The sequence below is a fragment of the Homarus americanus genome, unplaced genomic scaffold (genome assembly GCF_018991925.1).
Source record: "Homarus americanus isolate GMGI-L3 unplaced genomic scaffold, GMGI_Hamer_2.0 scaffold4060, whole genome shotgun sequence".
Lineage (NCBI taxonomy): Eukaryota > Metazoa > Arthropoda > Malacostraca > Decapoda > Nephropidae > Homarus > Homarus americanus.
The window spans coordinates 9003499-9031454 of NW_024746161.1; the positions used below are offsets into that span (position 1 = coordinate 9003499).

A 27956-nucleotide genomic window follows, 5' to 3' on the forward strand; every position below is an offset into this window, starting at 1 on the left:
AAGAAAACACGAAGTTCCCAAGCGCATTCTTGTAATTCACATCTTCAGGGGCGAGTACAGAGCCGTGACGTCACTGCTCCGACTCTCAGTAAATTACCGATTTTAGGAAATATGCTTTTTCATGGCTAAAATACCATATAGAATAGACAGAAAAAATTTTTACTAGCGATATTTTAGCAGAACCATATTCTGCTGAGTCACACAACTCCAGCCATGTTGCAATGAGTAAAATAAGGTCATGTATATATTTCTTGTGCTTAGTTATGCTTCTAAATGTTAAAATATTTGTATTTTTTTAGGTATTGTCAAAATAAAATTGTTGAAATGTTTTGGTTATTTTAGTATTTAGTATTAACGAAAAGTAATACAAATTACAATTGATAAAATACAAATCTAATGTGACCTCATATAACACTGAATGGTGTATAATGCAGTGTTTATTATTCAGAAATATATAAAACTAATGACAGGAACAATGGAATTCACTGAGTATGTGGACTACTCTAATATAATTACAGTATCTGGGATCTTCGTTACCCCTCACCACACATTATATAATAGAAATATTACGTCATGTTCTCGCAACCAATCACAACGCGAGCAGTTGAACCAATCAGCGTGTTCGGTAAACAAGAGTCGGAAATCCTGTCGGCCGAGCGGGTGTGATGATGTTTGAGCTGACAGTGACACACCCGTTTGAGCTGACAGTGACACACCCGTTTTACTCCCGGTAACTTGTGAGGTTGGAAGATTAAGGTCTAAGGTAAGTCAGTCTTTTTTTTCTCAATTTGGGTTGAAACGTGTTGACGGATCTAGACATTAGTGTGTTTAGATGTACAGAAGCAGTGGTAGAGTAATTACTGTACTATATACATATAAGTGTTATAAATTTATTTTCATTTCATGTCATACAAAGTGTTTGAGATTTGAGGACAATACTGTTATCAATCCATAAAGCTGCTTAATTCCCTTGACACCAAACCATCAAATAGAGGTGTAATTTTCTGCTCTACTTTGACTAGATATTTCTTTTACATCAGGGTGTGGAGGGTCCGACCATTATTTGACTTCATTGCGGCTACATTTGGGTAATTAGTCGGACCGGGGTGTGGATGGTGAAACACTATTGTGCTTGGTATTGCAGTATTGGAGGTTAACCATAAACTTAAAAAATATGCGGAAAATAAATTAGGTTATATATGAGTATGACAGGGCCCACTCAGAAGGGTCATCTTTTGAAAAAAACAAACAAACCTCAATTACAGGTATCCCAAAAATGGTTAAAGGAATTGCAACTTTTCCATTTTTTTCCTCTGTTTATTGTCAACGCTTTCACTAAGGAGACGCCACTTTTATTATTTATTTGGCTAATATCAGACGATTTTATTCAGGTTAGAGGGAAGCCCATACACGAGGGGTTAAACTGTTTGCATGCTTCCCAGTGAGTGATAGCAACTGAACACCTTCCAGTGAACTTTATGGGGCTAATATGGAGGACTTCACAATCGTTTCCCCCAATCTCAGTAACAATAAGTTTGCCCATGGCAGGTGTTTAGTTATGTTAGGTTAAGGTTAGTTTAAGGTTAGGTTAGGCTAGGCTAACTTAAACTTTTAAATAAACACTTTTTAAACACATTTGCCCTTCACTAGTGCATTTACAGGGGCTCGTCATATAAATATTCCATGGTTTTAATATTGTTTTCCTTAGATTCCGTAGTATGTTTATAATTGCGAGTTTCCTTCTGTTGAATGTAAACTAACACAGGGCTGCCACACTGCACAAAACCTGATGAACCCCTGTAAGTGCACATTATATATGTATTTTTTTATGGGGAATAGCCCTCCCTGGCACAGGTCATTAACCCACAATGGGGCCTGGGGGCGAAAAATATAAGAGTGAAAAGAAATTAAAAATAGAATAGAAAATGACTATATTAATCTACCTGTACACCACAAAGATGCCGTAAAACTAGCATTTTGAAGTGTGACATTGTAAGAGTGTGGAAACACAGAGGAAGGCAGCTCACCGATTTTGTTCAAAATCTCAATACCCTGTACATGTATATGTACTCCAGAACATACTCCCCTTTTCATCAGAAAATTCCACTGCAATTTCTTTAATGCAGTACTACCTGTATTGTACTCAGGCATTTTTATATAGTATGCAATCTCTGTTCAGTACTCCTGAGCATGCTGATTCCGAATCTGTGCTCAACAGTTCGATTGTGGAGTAATTAGTGGTCATTAATGACACTTGGAACATTTTAATGACATTTTTCTCTGCTAATTGCTGTACTTGTCAACTATTGGTGTCCAAAGTGAATGGTTGGTGTTTTTATGTTCTTCTGGATGTACGTAATTACTGAGAGAAAATCTATCTGGGTGAAAATATGGTAAGAAAGTATTTTCAGGGTCGATATTCCTGGATCTGCCCCTGTTATCTGTACAGTATATTACTTGTCCAAATGACATCTCAAAATTTTTAATTACTTTTATAACGCTATTTACTCTACTTGCCTCCTATGGTTTATTTATCTGAAATTGATTGTCCAGTGTTAGTATCAGGAGGATACTGGATTACCCGGAGAAACCCTGTGATGTTTGTCAGGGTCAAACATTTGTCTTGGGCAGACAGTTTTATAACCATACATAGACTAACCTTCATCTAATTTTTTTTTACCCATAGATCATCAGTACAGTACTGTATACAAGCAAATATGAGTGCAGCTATAGAAATACGAGCTGCAGGACTTATCATCTTCCGTCGGGTGTCAACAGATTTAGAATATCTTTTACTAAAAGCATCAAAAAAAGAAGGCCATTGGACACCACCCAAAGGTTAGTATGTGGTGTAATGTGTTGTGTCCCATGCTGCATATCACCCCAGTTAAGAACATTAATTTTTTTCATAATTTTCATTATGCTTCACACTGCTTTATTGAATACAGAACTTTAATCCATGACCTTTATTAATTACAATATTACTGTATTATTGTAGTAAGTTTTATTCTGTACTTTGACTTCCATGTTGTACTTGACTTATATCATATCTAGGGGGATGCAGGTTGGGTCTTGTCTGATGCTTCAATAATTTTTCCACTCACTCCGCTCTGGCCAGGTCCACACTCTCTTGCCAGCTCAACTCTCTTCTCTCTCATGCCACCATTCTTAGCCATGTAGTTCTGGGGTGTCTTCTTGGTCATCTCCCATGTGTTTTTGCATAAAATAGTCTTATCAGTTTGCTCTCCATCCATTCAAAATGGTCAAACCATCTTTTTTTGCTTGTCATTCATTCTGTCAACTATGGAGAAGTGCATGTCTGCCGTATTTCTAATGTCTTCATTTGTCAGTCTGTGATATCATCTTATATTACAGATTCATCTCAAACAGTACATTTTGAAAGCAAGTACATACTGTAGTCTTTTTTTTCTCTTTCTCTGTTAATACCCATTTCTCTCTGCCTTATACACAGCAGTTGGTAAGACTACAGGATATGATTCTGTCTCTACGTATATTTGCTAGTTTATTCATTGCTGCATGACCTACCTTTAATCTCCTGCATTGCATATGTGTGTCTATTATCTTGTGTGAATCATATGTCTAAGTATTTAAACTCTTCAAAGTATTCTAGTCTTCCTGTTCTTAGAATTACTATGACATCTTGTCATTTGTCTTCATTTCAATACTGTAATGTTGTTTACATTTATTTTAAGATTGTGTTTGTGTGTGTTTGTTTTACAGACAATCTGTCAAATCAGGAAATTTGTAAGATGTGTGAATATCATTTGTATCAGGAAATATTACAGGAATGTGATTTGATGTGATATTTAAATGTCATACCACTTTTTCCAGGATAAATATTAAAGTAACTCATTATTATGTTCAGATATGTTAGGTTTGGTCAGTTTAGCTTGAGTGTAAAATTATATTAAATTTTGACATTACATGTACTGTATATTAGCTGAATAATACAGTATAATGTAACCTAATCTCAATACTGTACAGTATACATGTTGTATTTTGTGCAATGGAACATTTCCCCAGGCATTTTACAAATTGCCTGAGTTGGCAGATTATAAACTGTATAAACTCGAGAGTGAATCACATGTGCTCACAGTAATACCAGTGCTTATAAGGACCACAGGTGACTAATAGATACTCTTAAAGACTTCAGGTGTTCATATCAAGAGTTTTGCCCCTTCCCTTATATTTTGCAGCCATGTTATTCACAAACACAAGTTTTATATAGTTTTCATTTAAACTTTAAATAAATAATGAATTTTAAAGGTGTCAAAGAATGTTTAAAGTTACTTTTATTAAAACTATCCAATATGAAATGCACAGAGGGTTACAGTAGAGATACAGTACTGTACCTTCCTATTACAAATTGCTGTACTGTACTGTACACTCACAGCAGCAGGTTGAGTCTATTTTAGAATTTTCTTTGAGACTCGAGCTTTGCTGTTCTCCATTAGTTCTTGTTTTAGAGATGTACAGTAGCTATTTTTGGCACACCCAGATATTTAATTGGGGGGAACACACCGTTGTTTATAAGTTCCTATGTGACCATACAATGTTTTTCTTTATAACTCACAGGTCATGTTGATCCTGGAGAAACAGACAAGGAAGCTGCCATCAGAGAAACTGAAGAAGAGGCTGGATTATGTTCCAATGGTTATACTGTGATAGACTCCTACCAAAAGGTCTTGAAGGTACTGTACTGTACTGTGTGTAAAAAATGAATATCAAGCAATAGGATTACTTTCATTAATGTGTTCAATATTTTTAGCAATTAATGTCCATTGGAATAATTAAAACTATTTAAAATATTGAGAATGTTAATTATGCTATGCCTGTCAGTTTGGTGTTTGTCAAACTGGAGGTCAAAACATAGATTTTGTTCAGATTTCATACAGAGTTACTCCTTTACTTTCTGGTTAAGGATCTGAATTCAAGTTTAAAATTCAAGTAATAGTGTTATTTAATGATCCATGAAATAATTAAATATATTTAGAATTCAGTATTTAAAATGTCCATTATGGTATGCCCATAAGTTTTATATCACTTTTATATACCATTTAAATGCATTACTTTCCTTTTCCAGAAAATAGACATAATTAGTGTTCATTAATAACCCTTGGAATAATTAAATTGCTGGGTAATTGGTGGTCATAATGACACTTGGAAGATTTTAATGCCATTTTTCTCAATGCTAATTATTGTACCCGCCAACTGTGGGTTTCCGATTTATTTATTTATTTTTTCCATTCTGGAAGTGCATACTGGAGGTCCCTGACTTATGAACGCTCACCGATACGAACGGGGTTAAACTTGAAATTTGCAGAATACAGGAAACCCTCGATAACTCGGCACATATGGGGCTCTGGCCTTGCCGAGTTATCCCAAATTCTGACTTATCGAGGCATCTCCCCCTCCTACAAAAGTACAACAATAAAAATTATCGACCCATATATGTGTAAATGTAATTATTGAACGTAAAAAAAGTAACACTTACCAACAATATAGGCAAAGAATGAAGCATCATAGTAGGTGACACAGAGGATGGTAGGTGACACAGAGGCATGGTAGCTGATACAGGTGGCCAGATATGCCGAGATTTTCCCAGGTAATTTTATATATATCTGCATTTCCCCGAGTTATACTGATACATTCCGAGACCATATCCATGCCAAGTTATATGAAACTCCGAGTTATCGAGGGCTTACTGTATTTTATTTACTTGATTTATTTTATCTTTCATTTACTGTATTTTGTCATTATAATTCTTTTTTGTCTTAAATTAAGTGATTTTAGATGTATATAAGGACTTAGGCTATGGTATAGTGGGATTTTAAACATTGTTTTGCAAGTACGGTATGCATATAGCATGTGTTCCAACTTACAAATGTCCTCAGGTATGTAACCCAGGGACCCCCTGTAATTAGTCAAAACCCTTTAGTTCCAATTCCGAGAGAAAATTATGTTTCGGTCCAAATATTCTTAAGCCATTAGGATTACTGTTTCAGCCCAAATCTTGATCTCTATTTTGTTGAAAATCTCAGTATATTGTAGGTACTCCTGAGCTTGGAAGATTTGAATGACAATTTTTCAATGCATACAGTACAGTATCTATTTTGAGATTTTAAATAAAGTCAATGTTTTCAAGATTACAGGTGACTTGGTAATCTTTAGGGCTGATAAATCCCTTTTTATCATATTTGGAAATTAATGTGTTTAACTGACCATAGCTCATTGTCCATTTGTGTTTACCAACAACATTTCCTTTTTGGAATATTTAGGGCTCTTGTTACCATGGATGGAGCTGTATTATTTCTGTAATAAATGGGTTGTCACTAAAGGTTGAATGTGTGGCTAAACACAAGTCACCCACAGATCCAGTCTGGAATGAGATTTCTGGATTCATATCTTTATTTTTTCAGATTCCAAGTATGACTTGCATCTTGTCAGAAGACCCATTTTTACTTTCAGTATACTGTGAAAAATAAGCAAAAAGAGGTTGTGTACTGGCCAGCAGAACTGAAAGATCCCTCCTCTGCAGTGAAGATTTCTGATGAGCATGTGGAATTTCGTTGGGCACCACTGACTGAAGCTTGTTCCCTTGTTGGTTTCACTGATTTAGTAGCAGCACTCAAAGAATGCGAAGAATTCCTCAGGAAGTATTTTAAAAATTAGCAATGTACTGTATGCAAAATAGTCCAATTTTAAAATATTAATATTTAACAAATTCATAAAATGGATGTACAGTACTGTAGGTGTAAAATAGGCTTTTATAGGTTAATTATCCAGTATAATTTTGTATGGGATATGGGTTAGTTACTAAGCATATACCCCAATTAGTAAGAAAAAGAGAGGATGTGAGATATGAATAACAGAATTGCAATCTTTATCTGAGTGACAATGATAATGATGGAAGATTTAAATGTGAGGATAAGTGAGACTGGTATCTCACTGCTTAAGAATGTCGTTCCGCAGAAAAAAATGCAGGGGGGAGCAATGTTATCCTGAATTCGACGTGTGAAGCGTGAAGACATCATTGACAATTTCGGAAGAGATCCCCGACTGCTCCAATTCCTGTTCCAAGAGTAGTAACCTGCTCTAACTGAATGAACTGTTGAGAAATGTTTATGTTATTTTATTCATTTTGTATTTTCCATGTAATTTTTTCAAATTTTTTATTTTCCAGGGGGGGGGGGGGCAAATGCCCCCCCTTGCCCCTCCCTGCGGACGCCCATGAGCACAACTCTGGCTTTTGACAATATTGACAGACTTGAAGAGAGACTTTCTGGAAGTGGAACCTCACACACAGTGAACGGAATCATAGTTCAGCCACAAGTACAGGGACCACAGCAAGTAGTACCTAGTGCACAAATCAACAGATTTGTGCAGAGAAGCATTGATCAAGATGAGGATTGGCATATTCCTGTTTACAATGCTGGTGAGAAAGTTGGCCCTGCAAGGAGACCAAAGAAAATTCAAGAAGTAGATTATGTTGCTTTTCGAAAGGAAGCATGGAAAAGGGACATGCTATGGTTGCTGTGTCGAGGAAGCATAGAAAAAGGACATGTTATGGTTGCTGTGTTGATTACATGACAATGAAAGTAGCAATACAATATTGCTGGGTAAACAAAATTTAACATAAGAGTCCACAGCATCAATCAGATCTCTGAGAATTCCCTAGGATATTTGCCGTGAATAAATACACCAGCAACAAATGTGTCGACAATCAATGAAGTGCTGCGGCAATCCCTACAAATAAAAGAGCAGCTGCTCTTGATGGGATAGTGTGCGTATTTGACCAGGCTATCAATGCGAAAGCAGCAGAAATTAAGTGAAGAACTTGGATAAGTATGGAAGTATTGTCCTTCGGATGGGTGCTTTCCATACTACTTGCAATGTTCTGGCTATAATTGGCAAGAGATTCCAGGAACTTAAGCATTGAGACTTCAATAATTCCAGAAGGATCTGTAAATGCTGTGCTTGATGGTTGGATGTATTACAGAGGCATGAGGTTACATAAGCTCGTTTATGAAGCAATTTTAAAGTTAGTGTTATTACCGTTGGCTTATAAATGCTGGTGTCAGTTGTTGACGATTGCTGCCTTCCCCGAACAAACTTTGGATCTCTCAGCGCCTCCCCACGCGGCCTGTTGCCTCGTGAGATGTGGCGGCTGGGGGAGGGGGGGATGTTCACAGATGAAGAGTTCTTGATTCTCCTGACTGTAAGGTCTAAAGGGTGACGTGGCTCTCATGACACAGATTGCCCTCTCGAGTGATATTCCCCCCCCCCACGCGACCTGTGACCTCGCCAGATGCGGCGGGGGGGACCCCGGGAGTGTTATCATCGCTGGCGTCAGTACTGGCGAGTGAGTATTGGTGTGTGAGTGCTGGCGTTTACTGCTCTACCCAAACAAAGATCGGGGGGCGTTGTTTACGGAGCAGAGGTCCTGATTCTGCTAAATGAATGGTTTAAAAGGGTGGCGTGGCCGCCTGGACTCCAGGAGATCGCTCACTCGAGTGATGCTGTGAGGACCAGCCCTCGAGTGATGCTGTAAGGAGCAGCCTTCTGCTCGCACTGATAAACACCACACAATCCTGTCCAAGAATTTGTGCTGAGACAATTTACATAGTACTGTTGTCTCTTGGAACACCATACTGATCTGCATTGACCCGCACTTCTAAGTACAGCATAAGTGAAGACATACCCCTCGGTACTGAAATATTGTTGACTAATTACGTTTACTCGTTTCTGCCTAACTTGGAGTAATAAGACAATGCAGAATGAAGCAAAGCTAAGATTAATAGAGTTATGAACTTTGTATCAATTACTGTATAATTAAGACAAACTGTGTGAGTCTAACTGTATCAAATACTGTATACTGTAATTAAGACAAAATGTGTGAGACTAACTATCAATTACTGTATACTGTAATTAAGACAAACTGTGTGAGACTAACTATCAATTACTGTATACTGTAATTAAGACAAACTGTGTGAGACTAACTAATTATGTATCAGATCACCATGTGATACTAATGAACGCCTTGTTCTCTGCAGGTGTTGATCACATCAATAAATATTGAATAATAATAAATGGTTTATTAATAGAGTTGCAGCCGGTGGTTGAAAATATACACTTACATTTAATTTAGACATAATGATATGATATGCATTGAATACATTTACAGGGCTGTACAGCACATTACATACCACGTCTCCCTCCCTGCACATACCACCCCCCCCCTCCCTCCCTCCCTCCCTGCACATACCACCTCTCCCTCCCTCCACATACCACCCCTCCCTCCCTCGTGGAAGTAGATTATCAACTTTTTGGGAGGTACTAATATGTTTACCAAAGTAGATTATCATAAAAACGGTTAATTTGTATCACAGAAAATGTGAAAAAATTTCTACTTTCTGGGAAAGTTGCTTATCTACTTATCATAGAAAACGGGAAATTTGTATCATGGAAAATGGGAAATATCTACTTTCTGGGAAAGTAGGTTATCTACTTTCCTGAAAAGTAGATTTTCAACTTTTTGTGTGAGTAGATTATCGACTTTTTGGGAGGTATTAATATAATTTCCAAAGTAGATTATCATAAAAAACGGGAAATTTGTATCACAGAAAATTTGAAATATTTCTACTTTCTGGGAAAGTTGGTTATCTACTTATCATAAAAAACGGGAAATTTGTATCAGAAAGTGGGAAATATCTACTTTCTGGGAAAGTTGGTTCTCTACTTATCATAGAAAACGGGAAATTTGTATCATAGAAAATGGGAAATATCTACTTTCTGGGAAAGTTGGTTATCTACTTTCCTGAAAAGTAGATTATCTACTATTTGGGAAAGTAGATTTTCAACTTTTCGTGTGAGTAGATTATCGAATTTTTGGGAGGTATTAACATAATTTCCAAAGTAGATTATCATAAAAAACGGGAAATTTGTATCACAGAAAATTTGAAATATTTCTACTTTCTGGGAAAGTTGTTATCTACTTATTATAAAAAACGGGAAATTTGTATCATAGAAAATGGGAAATATCTACTTTCTGGGAAAGTTGGTTATCTACTTTCCTGAAAAGTAGATTATCTACTATTTGGGAAAGTAGATTTTCAACTTTTTGTGTGAGTAGATTATCGACTTTTTGGGAGGTATTAATATAATTTCCAAAGTAGATTATCATAAAAAACGGGAAATTTGTATCACAGAAAATTTGAAATATTTCTACTTTCTGGGAAAGTTGGTTATCTACTTATCATAAAAAACGGGAAATTTGTATCATAGAAAATGGGAAATATCTACTTTCCGGGAAAGTTGGTTATCTACTTTCCTGAAAAGTAGATTATCTACTATTTGGGAAAGTAGATTTTCAACTTTTCGTGTGAGTAGATTATCGAATTTTTGGGAGGTATTAACATAATTTCCAAAGTAGATTATCATAAAAAACGGGAAATTTGTATCACAGAAAATTTGAAATATTTCTACTTTCTGGGAAAGTTGGTTATCTATTATAAAAAACGGGAAATTTGTATCATAGAAAATGGGAAATATCTACTTTCTGGGAAAGTTGGTTATCTACTTTCCTGAAAAGTAGATTATCTACTATTTGGGAAAGTAGATTTTCAACTTTTCGTGTGAGTAGATTATCGACTTTTTGGGAGGTATTAACATAATTTCCAAAGTAGATTATCATAGAAAACGGGAAATTTGTATCATAGAAAATGGGAAATATCTACTTTCTGGGAAAGTTGGTTATCTACTTTCCTGAAAAGTAGATTATCTACTATTTGGGAAAGTAGAGAGTTTATCAACTCTTGTAGATGGGAAATATCTAGAAAGTTGGTTATCTACTTTCCTGAAAAGTAGATTATCTACTATTTGGGAAAGTAGATTTTCAACTTTTCGTGTGAGTAGATTATCGAATTTTTGGGAGGTATTAACATAATTTCCAAAGTAGATTATCATAAAAAACGGGAAATTTGTATCACAGAAAATTTGAAATATTTCTACTTTCTGGTAAAGTTGGTTATCTACTTATTATAAAAAACGGGAAATTTGTATCATAGAAAATGGGAAATATCTACTTTCTGGGAAAGTTGGTTATCTACTTTCCTGAAAAGTAGATTATCTACTATTTGGGAAAGTAGATTTTCAACTTTTCGTGTGAGTAGATTATCGACTTTTTGGGAGGTATTAACATAATTTCCAAAGTAGATTATCATAGAAAACGGGAAATTTGTATCATAGAAAATGGGAAATATCTGCTTTCTGGGAAAGTTGGTTATCTACTTTCCTGAAAAGTAGATTATCTACTATTTGGGAAAGTAGATTTTCAACTTTTCGTGTGAGTAGATTATCGACTTTTTGGGAGGTATTAACATAATTTCCAAAGTTGATTATCATAGAAAACGGGAAATTTGTATCATAGAAAATGGGAAATATCTGCTTACTGGGAAAGTTGGTTATCTACTTTCCTGAAAAGTAGATTATCTACTATTTGGGAAAGTAGACTTTTGACTTTTCGTGGAAGTAGTTTATCGACTTTTTGGGAGGTATCTTTAATAGTTGACACGGTTATAAGCAAAGCACCATGGTATTAGGTTTCGAATGGCAGGCGGGTTTCAATCATTCCCTTTGACTTGCCCGTCACTTGAACATCCTTAGTCCCAAGGCGTTTATAGTTAGTATGGAAAGGATTTCTTCCATGGGTTGAAAGCAATCATCCTCGAGAAAGGTACACCATCGAAGTGGCAGGTGAACTGCCATGACATGTTCACAGATACTTTGGCCCTGCCAAATTACTTCAAGCTAGCAGATCTCTTTGATGAATACCTAAACATACTACACTTTGACCATGGAGATCTATCTACTTTCTGGATGTCATACATTGACTTGAGGTACTGCTTCAACTAACAAAAGCATCAAGAGAACGTAACTGGGCACTTCATTTGGCTGCCCTTCAGAACCTAATACCATGGTGCTTTGCTTATAACCGTGTCAACTATTAAAGATATCTGCCTGTTTATTACAACAACACAAAAAGCCTGTCAAATGAACAACCCAATGTCCATGAATACCTTCAAGGAGGTGGGGTTTTTTTTCTGTACAAATGAGCTCTTCTGACAATCCTTTTGGGGGAATACCAGTGGATCAGACTCTTGAAGAAACTGTAAATAAACAGCTGGTGGGACAAAGGGGTTCAGTCTGTAGCCAGCAGCTGTACAAAAATACTACCTAACAGCAGAATACATAACAAAGTTCCTAGGGAATCTCCGTGACATGATAGGCCTCACATCTTCCGACTGTGATCATGCTGATCTCACACATCCTAGAATTGCCAAAGACAAAGCTGATGTTGATGCAGTAGTTGACATGCTGGGAAATAACTGGATAAATCCATTAGGCCAGGTGACATCTCATCAGTTTATCTACTGGTATTGCTGCTCCTAAAGATGTGGTACCCTGTATATCAGTGGTGTCAAACTCAAAACCTTTCGAGGGCCAATTCTTATTTTAGTTACCGGTACCCTCTTCATGGCCAATACAAGTGCTATATCACATATTCGCAGGATTGAAGTTTACAGCTTCACACATTGCCTTACCTGGCTTACCAGGAATACCTCATTTGGGTTTGTCTGATCTTAAGTATGTCAAATTCATTTTACTAAATAAACAACTATTTTTTCATAATTTCACGGGATAAATTTTACCATCCCGCGGGCCACACCTGACCATCACAAGGGCCACAATTGGCCCGTGGGCCATGACTTTGACACCCCTGCTGTATATGATATGCATGCCAGAGAAATAGGTGAAAATGCCTATCAAGAGTTCAGAGAAAAGGCTTGAGGACAGAACTGAACAACAGGACTTAAACAGCAGAATGAAAAAGCTAAACCTGAAGACATTTTCTGACTTCAAAAAGAAAACAAGTTTAAGTGCAGGGAAAAGAAGTGATATTGAAAGCAGATAGAAATCTCTTCGTAAGGTAATAAGCACCTATCTGGCGCGTGAATTCATCGTGTTGATTTTCTTGTTTTTGCTGTGCTCATGGAAAGAGCATATAATTTATTATTAGAAAATATAACATGATTCCTCCTATGAATTTTGGTTATGACTCGTGTTCTTACATGCAACTTATATATAATTATGCAAGTTACCTCTACACGAGTGCATTATGAGCAGTTTTAATTTTGAAAATCACCTAGACAACACTCACGAAACTATGGTTATACCATTCGACTAATGCATATAGACGGACAGACTGGAGATATGCAACACCCTAAAGAAGAATGAAATACAGTACAGTAAAAGTAATAAATAATGAGGAATGGATACAGTGTGACTGAGCACTTACCTTTAATGTAGTCAGCTGAATGCACATGGGGCCCCCATAATTTTATAATTATACGTAGAGACTACATTAACTGGAAACGTTTCGGTATAGAAAATGCGTGTCATTTGAAAAAAAAAAAAAATGGTCACAACTGCGGCGGTCGTAAGTCGGGGTCTCGCTGTGTGTATATATATATATATCTCCTTATTGGTATAATTTTGGGTTTGCTATGTTCAGATACAATACAGAAAAAAAAATCCTTGAATAAAGTTTATTTACCACGGTTCAAGTATTTTCATAACATGTTTTGGAAATTAAGAAGAGATGGAAATGATCTCAAGCAAAGCATTTGTAATTTGGATTCCTGTGTACAGTATATCTCTTGGTTAATATAAATCTCATAAGTACAATAAATCTTAACATTTTTAGTACAAGTATACTTCTCATTTCACAGTACAGAAACAAGAAGCAGTAATCTGTGTGGGATAAATGAGTAAGCTAAGTAATACTGTGTATTTTAATGCCAACATGGTAAAGTAGAAGAACGGTTGTTGCATATGTGATAAAATACACTATGTAACATTTGGGCAAACTGTGACAAAGTAACAAACTCATAACTCAGTGACTACACATGTTTGAAATAAAAAAAATATTAACCCATCATAACAGAAAAAAGTTATAAATGATATTTCACAATTGAAAAAATACCTAGCAGATAGAAGGATTACTAGCTATTTGTAAACATTTAATATAACATACTTTACATGCCTTTCTTTCGAGCCCTGGCCAAAAACACTTCACTAACACCAGAAAATGCCAACACTCGACCTTCACACAATACAACATCCACCGTGTTACTTCACTCACAATGTATACGTACTATAAATATTAATTTCCTTTGCAATACAGAGTTTGACAATAGCTGGCTGCCAGGTTTTATGATCTCAATAGCAATAAACATGCTTGTATTGTGTGGCTGCCAAAAATAAAAAGTTTAAAATAAAAGTGAAGCTTTCACTATGAAACTAATTGAAGATAAAATTTCAGAAGCCCATTCCAAGTTTCATGGAAACCTGCCAACACCTTCAGAAGTTCTTCACTTGTCCAACTATGATCTCTACAATAATGGTCAACACTTTGTAGCAATATTAGACAGCCCTTAATGTAAATTTATCACATTAGATATACCAGTGTATTTTTTAATTATATGTACAGCAGTAGTGAGGCCAGAATATACAGCACAGTGATAATACTAGTGGAAGGTATATATATATATATTTATATATATTTATATATGTCTTTAATGAGGTCACACACCAGTGATTTGGAACAAAATGTTTAGAAAAGGATCACCACCATTTAATCTTGAAACAAATTAATTCAGTTTTCTTTTGTTCACACTTCTGAGACATCCATTTCATTAGGTCCCTAATAACTGTTTTCTTTAGGGCTTCTTTCAAAATTAAAATAATGTGGGCCTTATTTTTCCAGTGTTCACTGTAGCCTGAAGATGGACTATGGGGAGAAATACAAGAAATCAAAACATCAGCAGTAATAGATGGCAAGCTAGGCATGGGTTGGCAACTGGCTAAAAATTTGAGTTTCATGTATTTTCCCATTTTTGGCTAAGGAACCAATGACTTATTGAAAGTGTGGGATAAGGAAGGTTAGTGGGATCACATTACTAAAAGAGGAAAGGTAAGTAAGGGTGCATCATAAATTGGGCAAAGAAATTCTGTAATATCTATCACATTTTCAGGAATTGCTGGAAGGTTCAATGTTTGCTTATAAAATATCCAAAGCTGCTCAAAATATCTCTCTCATTAATATCTGTGCACACACTATATGCTGAAATATCCATTCAAAGGAGACAAAATACAAAATTAAAAGTTAAGAAAAATTTTCAACTATAGTATGTATATTTCAATATAATATACACTATGCTAAGCTATAAACATATCAAGCACTGTAGCTTGGTATTATTTAATAACAAAGATCATATAAAGCTCCAACCAATATTGTTTTGGGAGCAATGTATAAACACTGGGAACTTCCTCCTGGTTGGGGATATGATCATGTAATAATTATTCCTCTTGCAAACTCGTGCTACACTCCAACCACAATCACTGAAGCATAAGTGAAGGTATTACACTGTCTTATGATGAACATGCCCTTACATCGGTAAGATTAATCACTGTTGTACTTGTGCCTGTTGCTATTTTTATTTAATTTTTTTTAAGACTACACTTGTAAATATGAACCAGAGCTCCCACTGTGCAGATGCTGTAGCAATCTTTTTTTTCTTTTTTTTTCTTTTTATTTCACTAAAAATCACTGGCTGGGGTTGTGGGACATGGTGAAAATTTTCTATGCAAAGCCAAAACCCTCAGAACATTCATGAATGGCCTTCAGTAAATAGTGGCGTAGCTTATCGTAGGTTTCGTAGACAGGTAGGTCCAGCTGGTTGAAACTGTAGAAAAAGATAGTAAAAATTGTACACCAAGACATTAAAGATTGAATATTAAAGACATCCTGGCATTCATTAAAAATAAATAAATAAATTACCATTTTGTGAGTAAAAAACACAAGATGTACTGAAAATATATCTATACTATACTGTACATTCATAACCTCCCCCAGTGCTACCCTTTATCTTTTGAAACCATCATATTTTGTTTATCAAAATATCGTAAGATCGGGAGTATTATAGGGTTCAATGGGATAGGTTCCTTGTCAGTCAGACACCCACATGTATTACCGGAAAAAATTCTTACATTACTAGCCCTAAAAAAAACAACCCTCACTGCATCATAATATATAAGTCTGGGCATCATCACATGTCCTCTCCAAGGCTAAGGGGACTCCTTAAGGCAGAGTAGAGACGTCACTGACTTCCACACAGCCTCTGGAGCGCCTCTTGTCGCTTCAAAATGTCAACTTTCACCTCCAGACTCATGGTTTTCCTGGGCACCTTGGCTTTCCCAGACATTTTCGAAGTTACATTGCTCACTTCGATCACCAAAACATGATAATAATGATGGGTACTCGATTCTTTTATGAAAAAATAAAAATAAAATTATACCAGTCAATAAAAGCATTTACCGAAAGTTCATGATATATATATACAGTAAAGCCTCAGATAACGATTTGTCCTACAACTTTTCGTATTTGAAACCCTAGATAATTTAGGACCCGATTCAGTTTACATCCTTATTTCATTCGTATTTGAAACCCTAGATAATTTAGAACCCGATTCAGTTTACATCCTTATTTCATTCGTATTTGAAACCCTAGATAATTTAGGACCTGATTCAGTTTACATCCTTATTTCATTCGTATTTGAAACCCTAGATAATTTAGGACCCAATTCAGTTTACATCCTTATTTCATTCGCATTTGAAACCCTAGATAATTTAGGACCCGATTCAGTTTACATTCTTATTTCATTCGTATTTGAAACCCTAGATAATTTAGGACCCAATTCAGTTTACATTCTTATTTCATTCGTATTAACGACCAAAATATAATAAAAATAAAATAAGAGCACCTTGCGCAAAGAAGCTGCATTGCTAATAAGTAGAAAACAACACTCTGAGCTTGGCGGGCCTTTTGTTTTCACACATCTGGTACAGGAACTGGAGAAAAACTTTCTCAGGTTTCTTACATCATTTTTGCATCCCTATTCAACATGAGCAAGAGAGCAAGTGATGGTAGTGTTGTTTCAAAAGCTAATAGAAAGTGTCTAAGCTTAGCAGAGAAACTAGATGTGTTAAACCGATATGAAAAAGGTGAGAGGTCTGTGGATATTATATGGAGCAAACAATGAACATATTTTTTTAAGTGGATCCATTAACAAAACAAAGCCTTAAAATTTAAATAAATGCAAATGACCTCTACATAAAGATGTATAATGAGAAAAGAAAGCAGCTGTGCAAGGTTCTTTCGACAGCTTTATTATTCGAAGCTAAAGTTCTTACACACACGTAACCAAGAAAAAATATTGCCAGGAATGTGGTTCATCAGATGGCCATGAGGCGGTGTTTGGGTAGATGACGCCTCATCTGACAATTAAGTCAATGATGTGATCCATATTCCAAGTTAGCAGGATGATGAATATCGTTAAATGCAGGTTTGTTTACATCATAAATGGGGAGGTGAACGTAAGTCTTAATTCACCACCATCGTTAAAGCGGGATATCATAAATCAGGGGATACCTGTATTTTATGTCAAGTATAGAAACTTATAAGAATACAACTGTAAATACAACCGAAAGATTATAAATATTTACATACAGATCAAGATTGAAAAACCTACACAATTATATGTAAATGAGAATATGGAACCAGCATATAGAACAGGGAGATATATAACCCTGGACTGAGTCAATGAGTTCTACTACCTGGTTGAAGTGGTAAGTACTGGAAGTGGTGCAAAAGCTAGTTCAGTTACAAGAATCAGAGGTAGCTGGAAGAAGTTTATGGAGCTGTTGCCTATACTGACAGCAAGAGAACCTTTCTTTTGACTTGAAAGGAAAGTTGCACATAGCCAGTGTAAAAAAAAGTGTTGTATGGCAGTGAATCAGGGCTGTTCAAGATGATGACATATTTTGTAGATTTGAGTGAGCTGAGATGGATTAGTAAATGTTGAGAATAGGAAACCATGTTCTGTGCTTAGGTGGTGGCAGGGGATTGAGAGTATTGAAGGTATTATGCATATAGGTAGGCTGAGGTGGTTTGGGCATGTAGAAAGAAAGGGGAGAGGTTGCGAGTAATGATCTCAGAAACAAGAATCTCGCGAGGCTGAGAAAAAATGTGCACCATGGAGAGTTACCCTTAAGTAATCATGGCCAGTCAAAGCAAGTGTTGAAAATGGCTGTGCAAAGATAATGAATAGTGAGCTAATAAAATGCTACTGATAGCAAATATTATTAGATTAAGCACTTACCAGGTGTGAGCTGAAGGTAATCTATCAGTAGATCTGTCATCACGATGAATCTGGAACTTTTGTGTACCATTCATGCCTTCCAATGCCACAAATCCTTGTAGTGGAACTTTACTTGTGCCAGTCACAAACTGTAGGAACTTGGCACGCTCTGCTTGATCAAATGACCTCAAGGCACGCCAGAACCACTGAATCTATCGGATATGATGAATATAGTATGGCAAGAATATTTTCTTACCAAGTATTTACAATTAAAAAAATCAGTTTAATCAAGTCAAATTACACTCCTCTATTAGGTACATTATAAACTATCAAACACTTAGTTAGGAACTTTTCATTCTGATTTTCTGCATAATATAATTTTCCTTCACATCTACAAATTTTCAATTGCAAATTGTCTTCACAAATGGGGTGTCTCCATATGCTATCTCAATGCACCTTCTTTATATCTTATGTACTTGCTTGTGCCAATTATAAACCCCTATGTAACAATAGAGCAGCATTTATACTACCCAGACACACACATGTAGCAAGCAAGGCAATTTTTTTTCCCAAATGTTTAATATCATTTTCAGGTAAATAAGAAAATGCAGCATCATAAATGACTATGCAAGTGACCATTGATTATACAAGTGCCAATCAATTTTAATCTTCATACACCTTATCTAATCCATGATGCCTCACTCTTCCAAGCTGCTAAAGGATGGCTATGACATACAAGCCTCCAGGTTGTCTCATGACCTACCATTGTCTTCTTTCTCCATTCCCCCTTTCTCTCTCTAAAGTATTATTCCACAATGAAGTCAATCTCCCTCTACCTAATTATCCTGCTATATTGTCACCACATACTCGCTTTATTAACCCCTTCTACTGCATCCTTCTCACATGTCCATTCCATCTCGGCGAGCCTCATTTTAACCATTTCTAAACTAAAATAACCCTAACTGCCACAAGTTACAAAAACAAGCCTGAAACTAACTCTGAATTCCTTCTTTATCTCCAAGCGTATACTCCTTTCCCTGAAGATACTTCCCACCTAACAAATCACCATCCTCCTCTGCACTATTCTCTCCCCAAGAATTGAACCATTCATAGTTGCACATCCAAATACCTGGGAGGTCTATAATCTCCAGTGTGCCATCCTTCACATACAATTTTATATTTTAACTACCAGCCTTTTTTACCCCCCCCCCACCTCTAAAACCTTTACCTTATGCTTTTTAGTGTTTTCCTTCTATCACACATCCTGTAAAAGTCATGCACCAACTTCTGCAATTCCTTTATTGGAACTAATTCTCCAATATGTAATTAAGATAATCATTAATTGTCTCTTACCTGCAAGGAGTTGGGTTGATACTTGTGGTATTCCGTATTAGTTCGAAGGTCATCTATGTCAATTGTGGGGAGACCCGATATTAACAGCTCCAATTCTTGTTCATTAAAAATGGATATGAGGCGCTTTGGAATGATGTCATAGAAACCCTCCAGGAAGGCATTCAACCTGTTAAAATGTGGTATATCAGTAACAAATTCATATTCATGCCAGAAAATTTTATATTCACTTCAGATATCCACTGACAGAGTTACTTAAGGCTGCTTTCACACAATATGAGCTTGGTATGTGTCCTCAGGCATTATGAGCAGGGCCGTAACCAGCCTTGATGGCACCCAGGGCAATGGCTGAATTTGGCGACCCCCCTCCCTTTACAGCTCACCACCACCAACCCTACACTCCCCACAACCCCACTTCCACTGCAAATAATTATATCAACTAAATTTTAATTCATATAAATAATGTAGCATAAGAGTAAATAAGGGATTGCTAATACACTGATGATGATGTACAGTCTCTCCTCGACTTACGACGGGGATCCTGACCGACGACCAGGTCGTAAGTCGAAAAGGCGAAAATAATACAGAAAATCTAAATTGGTTGTCTCTTATTCTTCTCAGCACCATGAGAACTCTCACTTTTATGCTTGCCAGCCATTTTAAAGGGAATTACAAACAAATTTTGTCAGTACAGCGCAATCACTAATGTTGGAACTCGAAAATACGTAATTTGAAAAATATTTTATACGACTGCTGTGGTCGTAAGTCGAGGACTACCTGTATAATTTTATGGATGTATCAAGGCTTGAACAAATTAACTTCAATAACTGGAATAATTATCTATAAGTAATCATCAATTTGCTGCTCAAAAAACAGTCTACATTCAGTTCAGAAAATACCATAACCCAGTGGATTGCTTAACCTTTCATTATAAAATTCTTTTACTCTCCAAGTAAACAGAATCAATAATAATCTTGGACAATTCTGATGACAGATTGACCAGATTTTACTCTTAATCCTAAAAAGTAAATTTATCTATCCAAAATTAATTATCATAATACATTGCACAGTATATCAAGGCTCATAAATATCAACTAACTAAAATTGCAGCAATTAAAAAATTTAAAGTATAATGGTCTGTTAATTACATCAGCACATGAGGCACCTACAGTAAAATCACTGAAAATTAAGAATACATATTAAGAATGACTCTGGAACATCGTTTATTACAGAATCACTTTTCTTGCTTTCTTGGTTGCACTGTCAAAATTCATAGAATTTGCTATCTTCTGTTCAATTGATACAATAGCTATGTTCAATAAATGTTCTTGGGCCATAGATGAACGCAAGTAATTCTTAGTTTCAGCTTGTTAAAACTGCATTCACAGGAAGCAACCATAACTGGAAGAGTTAAGAATATCCTCAGAGCTACATCAGTATTGGGATACACATCTTCAAGAGAATGTGTTAATCAAATTCAACAGATTAAGTGGAGTAGCAGCTGATAGATTTGCCAACAGTGCATTTGCCAGAAACATTAAAGATTAAATTTAAGATGCTACCTCATTTTCAACAAAGTCACTTGGATATACAAGAGCAAGGTCAGATACACTCTTCTTCAGGTTGTCAGTAGTAATGGAGATAGGGGCAAAACCATGAAGAAATGAAAACTCCTCTGAAATACTCACCATTTTTTCACATTTCCATTGGATCATATATTGAATTGCACTTGAAAAGTGTTAATAATAAATATTTAATACCCGGTATTCATAAATTGGAGAGTATGAATTAACCTATCCAGTGCAGCAGTAGTACAGGCTTTTCTGCTAGAGTAATCTTTTTGTCTTATCTTCCTTTGAAAAAAATATTAAAAAAAATTCATAGGCAATTTGGCGCTCAGGGCGGCTGCCCCTTCTGCCACCCACTAGGTACGCCCCTGATTAGGAGACAAATGATGAACTTGCCATACCCCTGAAAATAACTGGCGGGTTCATCAGCAATATGCAGAAAACCTCATATATTGTCCTCAAGCTTTACCACACTTGCTTCTCTACTTCCAATCCCTTTAGTGAGTTAAAAATGTTAAAAGCTGATGAAGGCAATACTCACTGTTGTCTAATGGCTCCTGTCATTTTCATCTGACATACAAGACGAATGTATTCCATTTTGGATTCCTCTGTAACAGCTATGTTCCGTCCATTTGGCTTGAGATCTCTTACCTCTGTTACACCGAATTCTTGTACCTGTTTCGAGAAAGATGAATTTTTAATCAAGTGGTGTTGTCACATTAGAATAAGAGAAAATTAAAACAAATAAATATACATGAATAAATTTGCTCTCATAACATAAGTTCCAGAATTTAGATTTGAGGGAGCATATTAATCTTTCTTAATAGCCTGAACAGCTGAATATTACTGTCACAGATTGGATATTGCACATTTTTATTATACTGCTAGGACAGGTACATATTTTTGTTATAAACAGGGCATATGAATAATAATGTTGTAATCTAAAGAAATAAATATTACATCTAACATTTTCTATAAAATATTTGACAATTTTAAGAAATATTATGATCAACTTCAATAAAAAAATATCACTACTGAAACCAGAAAAGGAAAATATTAGGTTACTGCTGAGGCCCGAAGAAAAGAATATTTACTGTTGTGATGTTAACAAGAATATTACAGTGGTAGCCTGGACAAGAGCATACTATGGTTGTAGCCTATACAATGAAATTTCCTGACCTTCCAATTCAATATCACAAAAATTATGGTTTATATATATCTCACCTCTGTGCTAAATGTGAGCTCATATCCCAAGTCAGCAACGTTATGTTCCAGTAGATAGATAAGTCCCTGATAAAATGAGTAATCCTCACTTTCCATGTCTACCACACGGACCATCTTGCCAAGAATGTGCTTGTAGAATGATCGGGTGAAGTAGCACTCTAGTAACTTGTTGTCATATATTGCCTTAGCTGTAACCAAACAAACAAGTAGGTTTTAAAGCATTATTGAAGATTAAATTTAATTATCACAGATCAAAAATTCAATTACCCAGTGCATCAGATTGTGCAACAGTAGAACCAATAAAAATATTTATTTTTTTCACCCCAGATTATAGGGTAATTAAGTTCCATATCAAATTTTATAACAGAATTAATAAATTTTTAACCATACTAAAAACTTAATATGAATAACGTGAGTCAAAGCTTTCATAGTCTGGAAAAGGAGGTGACATTTTCAACATTATGAAGAACAGAAAATACTTGACTTGGTTCTAATTGATAATGATTAATACAATATCAGATACACCAAAATTAACATATAAAACCTGAGTAGTGTACTGTACTCTCCCAGCAAGTTCATGTAGCAATGTCATAAGAATACAATAGGTAACAAGTTAATTCCAACTTTTGAGTAAGTTAAAAAAAAAAAAAAAAAATCTCAATTAATAGTGTATGAAGAGACCCCCAAAAAAAATTCTTACTGCATATCCACTTATTTATATTGTCACAATATCCCTGGGCTTACCAATTACTCTTCCAACAAACTTGAAGTAAGAGAGATGGTTGGAGTTGCAATGAGATGCTGGATTGATCATGTAGGTCACTCTGTCGCCAGGTGAAGTACAGAACAGTGCGTACATAGGATTAAATATCTCTCTAGAAATTATCATGTACCACTCTCGAAGAAGACCACCAGCGTCCTGTCCTTCTTCACCTGCAATAAAATACCCATACAGTATACACGGTAGATGTATACCTTAAAACATTCTCCAGTCCACCACCATTTCTTCCATACACAATTCACTTTCACTTATTTTTTTTTATAGTTGTTTATTATATTTTCTGTATTTCTAAGTCATATTACACTACTGAAGTGATATTTATATATTTTCTTTTCTATAAGTTTAATTAGAGCACTGAAATAATATTTCCACAACTTTTAAGGTTTCCTTTGTAAATAAATACTGCAGCAGCTGGTACTCGGCTGTGAATTATGAATATTTCACCACAAAATTTAAAAAGAGGTACCCATAAATTTAAGAAAGATGAATTTGTATTTTGCAGATTATCACAACTCCATTGTATCAGTATGTCACATCATATACTGTAACTCTACATTCCCATCTGTCAATGGTTTTTACTATACAGTCTGTTAAACTACAACTGAACCTATACAGTACTTACCTTCAAATACTATATAGAATCTATTCTTCCACTCATCAGGGGACCGCCTGTGAAGTTCTCTAAACGAGTCTTCAAAGACATGTTCCCTACGGACATGTACTGCTAAATCTTCCCGGCGCATACCATCATCTGCACGTTCTAATTCAGTTCTAAAGTACTTGCGCTTGATATCAAAGTCTAGAAGACGTGTGTGATCAACTAGAACACTGAATGGACCATCTGCAAGGTGAACAGTGGACTGGCGCAAAATCTGATTCAGAACTGTGCGGTGTGTCTCTGTGGGCAGAGAAGAAACAATCAATAAATATATCCGAATTTATGGAAGGAGAGAGCACCTTTTACTTGGAACAATGAGAAGACTCCAAAATTCCATTATTTCCAGAGACAGAAGCATCCTATCTAAATAACGTTGTGAACTTCTGATTTAAATTAAGAATTTACAGAGTGAAGCGAGGAAAAAAAATCTTTCGACAAAGCAACCTTAATAGTAGCAAGCACTAAAAACTCCCGGGAACCTATATGGCCTAAAATGACTATACTGTAGACGTAATTGCAAAACCTTGTTCCCAAACTAAAATGAATGAAGTACTGTACTGAGTCTGAACACAAACAAGTATACTATTTTAATTTTATGACCTAGTGTGTTAAGTCTTTAACCCTTTTAATACTTTATCCTGTATTTGGCTAACGTCAGACGATTTTATTCATGACAGACACCCTGAAATCAGGGGTAAAGCCTTTTATTTATTTTAATGATTAAACTGAAAAAAACTGCATTAATTTTGGTTACAAAAACTCACCTGCAAACTTTAGGAACTTCTCAGTATCACCAGGGCTGAATTCTGATACTTGAGAGACTGAATTTTCTCGTTTCCTTGCACCAGACTGAGTAACATTCCCTTCTCCATCTGTTGAAGTATACCAAATTACAATTGGAAACTATAAACATTTGACCAATAATAACAGCACTGATGCCTAGAAAGGACATAATAATACAAGAAACTACATAATATGCCTGTCACTCAACTTCCAAATAACCTTCTGTTTCTCAATTTATCTAATATATTACTCGTTAATTTTATTATGCATAAATTGCTGCTACGTGATTCCATTCATTGTGTTCCCAGAACCCACTAAGACATTACCACAAGACCACCATCTCCTCCCTTTACAACATCATTAGCTCCAACTATGAACATAAAATTTCTATGACCAAGTATATTATGACAAAAGAAAAGGAGAGAAGCATTTCTGTAGAATCTCTGATAATTATGTACTCCGTGAAAAGGAGCGAGTATGTCTACGTGTAACACGATCATTCCACACCTGGAATAACAAAAATGTAAAGAACTGAAACTATTAAATTTTATACATAAATGGCAATAAAATAAATACTTTTAAGTCAAACAGGAGGGACATTTGTGTTAAAGGTAGATAGTCTACAGCATTTACTCATACAGAACTAAATGGATGAGAGGTTTGGGAGGGATGGCAGAAATGGTGATTTTGTAGTCGAGGAAAAAATCCAGCATACCATCAATTGGTACTGAGGGAAGAGGAGAGAGAGGTGCAATCTCATGATGCAAGTGAGCTAACTGGGCTTCACGGGACTCTGCTTGAGTGGTGGAACGCTCTTTGCGGTCTCCTGAAGCAGCTGAAGCATGGACCAAGAAGAAGGCTTCTACTGCTGGTTGTAACACCAGTACAGCATGGGTGTCCTGGGTCTCACCCAGTTCTATCAGGCACTGTGACAATGTTGACCACAATTCATCTAGATTTAACTGGGCACTTAAACTACCCAACTCAGTGGTTTCTGTGAAAATAAAAATGAGTATAATAAACTACTGCACTGTAGCATGTACTTAATGTACCTTGAATAAAATCAAATTAGCTTTCACCCACCCCAATTCTTCCAAATAATACCCTTTTACTTTAACATTTTGAAATACAACTTTTTCACAACTGCTTAAATCAGTTTTCCTTCTCATAATAAATTATATGCTTACCGAGAAATAAATTTGCATAAATCTTTCAATTATCCATGAATGTCTTACCTATTATTTCAGTGTCAACATCCATTGCCTCAGCAGTGGGTTGGGTGATTTCTTGCCGAGGCACAGACGCATTAGCAGCATTATCTGCCTCAGGATTGGATACATCTATTAATACTACCGGAACAAAATCTCTCTCACTCTGTTCTTGTTGTACTTGCTGCTGACCACTGTCCTGTTCTTCCTGGTTGGCTTCTAGACTGACTGGCTCCTGGCTGCTGCCAGTTTCAGGTTGTCCTTGGTCAGCACCGGTGTCACTCTGTTGCTGAGTAGCAGCAGCATCAGCATCAGGAGGTGTCTGACCATCTGCTGTACCTAGCTGCTCTTGGTTGCCTGTATTTTCTTGCTGATTGTCACCAGTTTGTCTTTCAGTATTGGTATTATTTGGCTGAGTACCTGTCACAAAAGAAGGAAGTGAGAGGACTCACATGAAGTCTTAAAGGTGAGTTTGGGCTAAGCATTAAGAGCTAATCACTAAACCAAACAACTATTGTATCGACAATGTTTATTTAAAGAATGAAAAGGTAATGCAGATAATGATCAGTAAAGAAAATTTCTACAAAAGATAAAGGACTAAACCAAGCTACCAGTTTCTCATTCATTAAATTTTGGAATTTTAGAGCACCTGCTCCACCACAGCCAGTAGACTTTTTATTTATTTAAAAAAACTAATAGCTGAGAGACAATGAAAAAAATAAATAAAAATAATAATGATAAAGAAGCTGGTTCACATACCACTCTTTCTTGTACGTGACAATCTGATGGCATCTCTCAGCTGTATGATGACTTTGAGGGTACGAAGGAAGAATGCCTGTGAGGATGTTTTGCTGGTAAGTGCTGACATGGAGGCTAACTGGAGTTCACAAGGAGGCTTCACTTTTGTTGCTCCACTTATGATGACACATTCATTGGTGAACCTGTTTAAGAGAAATGGTTGTAAAGAGAACTCATTGACAGAGATAGATACTGAAAATTATCATATACAGTATCAAAATAAAAAAAATTATACTTAATTTATTAACAAATTCATAATTACCTATCCTGTAATAAACCCTTTTTGGTCTTCTCTGTCATGTGAGGTTGGTGTTCATCATCACTAATGGACACAGGTGGGTGAGAGGCATTATATGCTTGAAGGTCATTTAAGAGAGCTGCAATGTGAGTGGCAACAGTAGAGCCCAATGTAGCTGCACCCTGAAGTAAAAGCCTTAACACCTGATCCCTGGCCGGAGGAGGCCCATGGGAGAGGTGCAGCAGAAGGGCCGTTGCATCTTCCAGACCCTCTTCAGAGCACGATTTGCTTGTTAACACCTGACAATGGCAGAAATGATAAAAAAAAAATATATATATATATATATAAATTTAATGATCATTAAATGTAAGCAATGAGCTAAAGTTGGAAAGGGGTGGGGTTTGAAAATGGGGATTCTTCACTACATATAATTTTATGAGGTACTGGACACCTGCACATCCAGAACGTCTTAAGGGCACATCAGCATTCTCTGGTAATTATATTCCAATCTAAGGAACACTGTAAAACATCACACGAGAAAACACAATGTAAGCCCAATGGCATAGTGAAATACTAATGTAGTCTTCTACATTTTTCCCAAAGGAAAAATCTAATTTGATATGATAATACAATAACAGAAATGCAGACAATGAACTCAAATGCTAAATTTATACATGATAGAATTTCAGAACATGGACAATAATGAATATTGAACCAATCTGAGATTTGTGTATTACAGTATACCCGGATAATTCGCGTATTTTTATTTTGCGGTCCTCTTATTATTCGCGGATGACACCCTGGATGTACCCAAGAATGTCTGCGGGTAGTTTTAAAATTCCCGGCATTTTCGAGGCAGGGACAGGAAGACATTCGTTCTAGACAGTAATTTCCTTTACCTGTATTGTACAAAGCACAGAGTGGACTTGAGGGTAGATTCAACATTATTAATATACATTCGTTTCTGAATATTTGTGAGAAGACTTTCCCATAATTATTTGTGTGTATGTGTTCTGTGAGTGTCTACACAAACACACACAATACAGGTAAAAGAAATAATTGTCCTA

At 36.0% G+C, this 27956-nt stretch overlaps 2 protein-coding genes across 7 annotated transcripts in view; one reads left to right on the forward strand and one right to left on the reverse strand.

Annotated features, from left to right (window-relative positions):
- Positions 1 to 611: 611 nt before the first annotated feature.
- LOC121879132 (bis(5'-nucleosyl)-tetraphosphatase [asymmetrical]-like) lies at positions 612 to 9032 on the forward strand. Of its 2 annotated transcripts, none has more exons than XM_042385722.1 (4): positions 612 to 763; positions 2687 to 2838; positions 4597 to 4712; positions 6472 to 9032. In XM_042385722.1, the coding sequence occupies exons 2-4, from the start codon at positions 2718 to 2720 to the stop codon at positions 6691 to 6693; spliced, it is 459 nt and encodes a 152-aa protein (XP_042241656.1). In that variant the 5' UTR covers positions 612 to 763; positions 2687 to 2717; the 3' UTR covers positions 6694 to 9032. The 2 variants fall into 2 exon arrangements, with proteins under 2 accessions (XP_042241656.1, XP_042241658.1); XM_042385724.1 differs by having other exon boundaries at positions 616 to 763; positions 6490 to 9032.
- A 4828-nt stretch (positions 9033 to 13860) lies between these two features.
- LOC121879133 (E3 ubiquitin-protein ligase HUWE1-like) overlaps positions 13861 to 27956 on the reverse strand; it is a 62136-nt gene continuing 48040 nt past the window's right edge. For all 5 annotated transcript variants that reach the window (XM_042385729.1, XM_042385727.1, XM_042385728.1 and 2 more), the window contains exons 49-60: positions 26914 to 27188; positions 26613 to 26794; positions 25881 to 26273; positions 25361 to 25639; positions 24627 to 24734; positions 23827 to 24102; positions 23168 to 23356; positions 22424 to 22611; positions 21741 to 21874; positions 19635 to 19800; positions 18303 to 18493; positions 13861 to 15827 (exon numbers count right to left, since the gene is read on the reverse strand). In XM_042385729.1, the coding sequence (XP_042241663.1) occupies positions 15725 to 15827; positions 18303 to 18493; positions 19635 to 19800; positions 21741 to 21874; positions 22424 to 22611; positions 23168 to 23356; positions 23827 to 24102; positions 24627 to 24734; positions 25361 to 25639; positions 25881 to 26273; positions 26613 to 26794; positions 26914 to 27188 (2484 nt within the window). In that variant the 3' untranslated portion in view covers positions 13861 to 15724. The remainder of the gene's footprint in view (positions 15828 to 18302; positions 18494 to 19634; positions 19801 to 21740; positions 21875 to 22423; positions 22612 to 23167; positions 23357 to 23826; positions 24103 to 24626; positions 24735 to 25360; positions 25640 to 25880; positions 26274 to 26612; positions 26795 to 26913; positions 27189 to 27956) is intronic.

Bases quoted from the DNA above. Each gene is read 5' to 3' on its own strand.
- LOC121879132 (XM_042385722.1), top strand. From the start codon at position 2,718: ATGAGTGCAGCTATAGAAATACGAGCTGCAGGACTTATCATCTTCCGT. The intron at 2,839-4,596 runs GTTAGTATGTGG...TATAACTCACAG, and splicing joins CCATTGGACACCACCCAAAG to GTCATGTTGATCCTGGAGAA. The intron at 4,713-6,471 runs GTACTGTACTGT...TCTTGTCAGAAG, and splicing joins CCTACCAAAAGGTCTTGAAG to ACCCATTTTTACTTTCAGTA.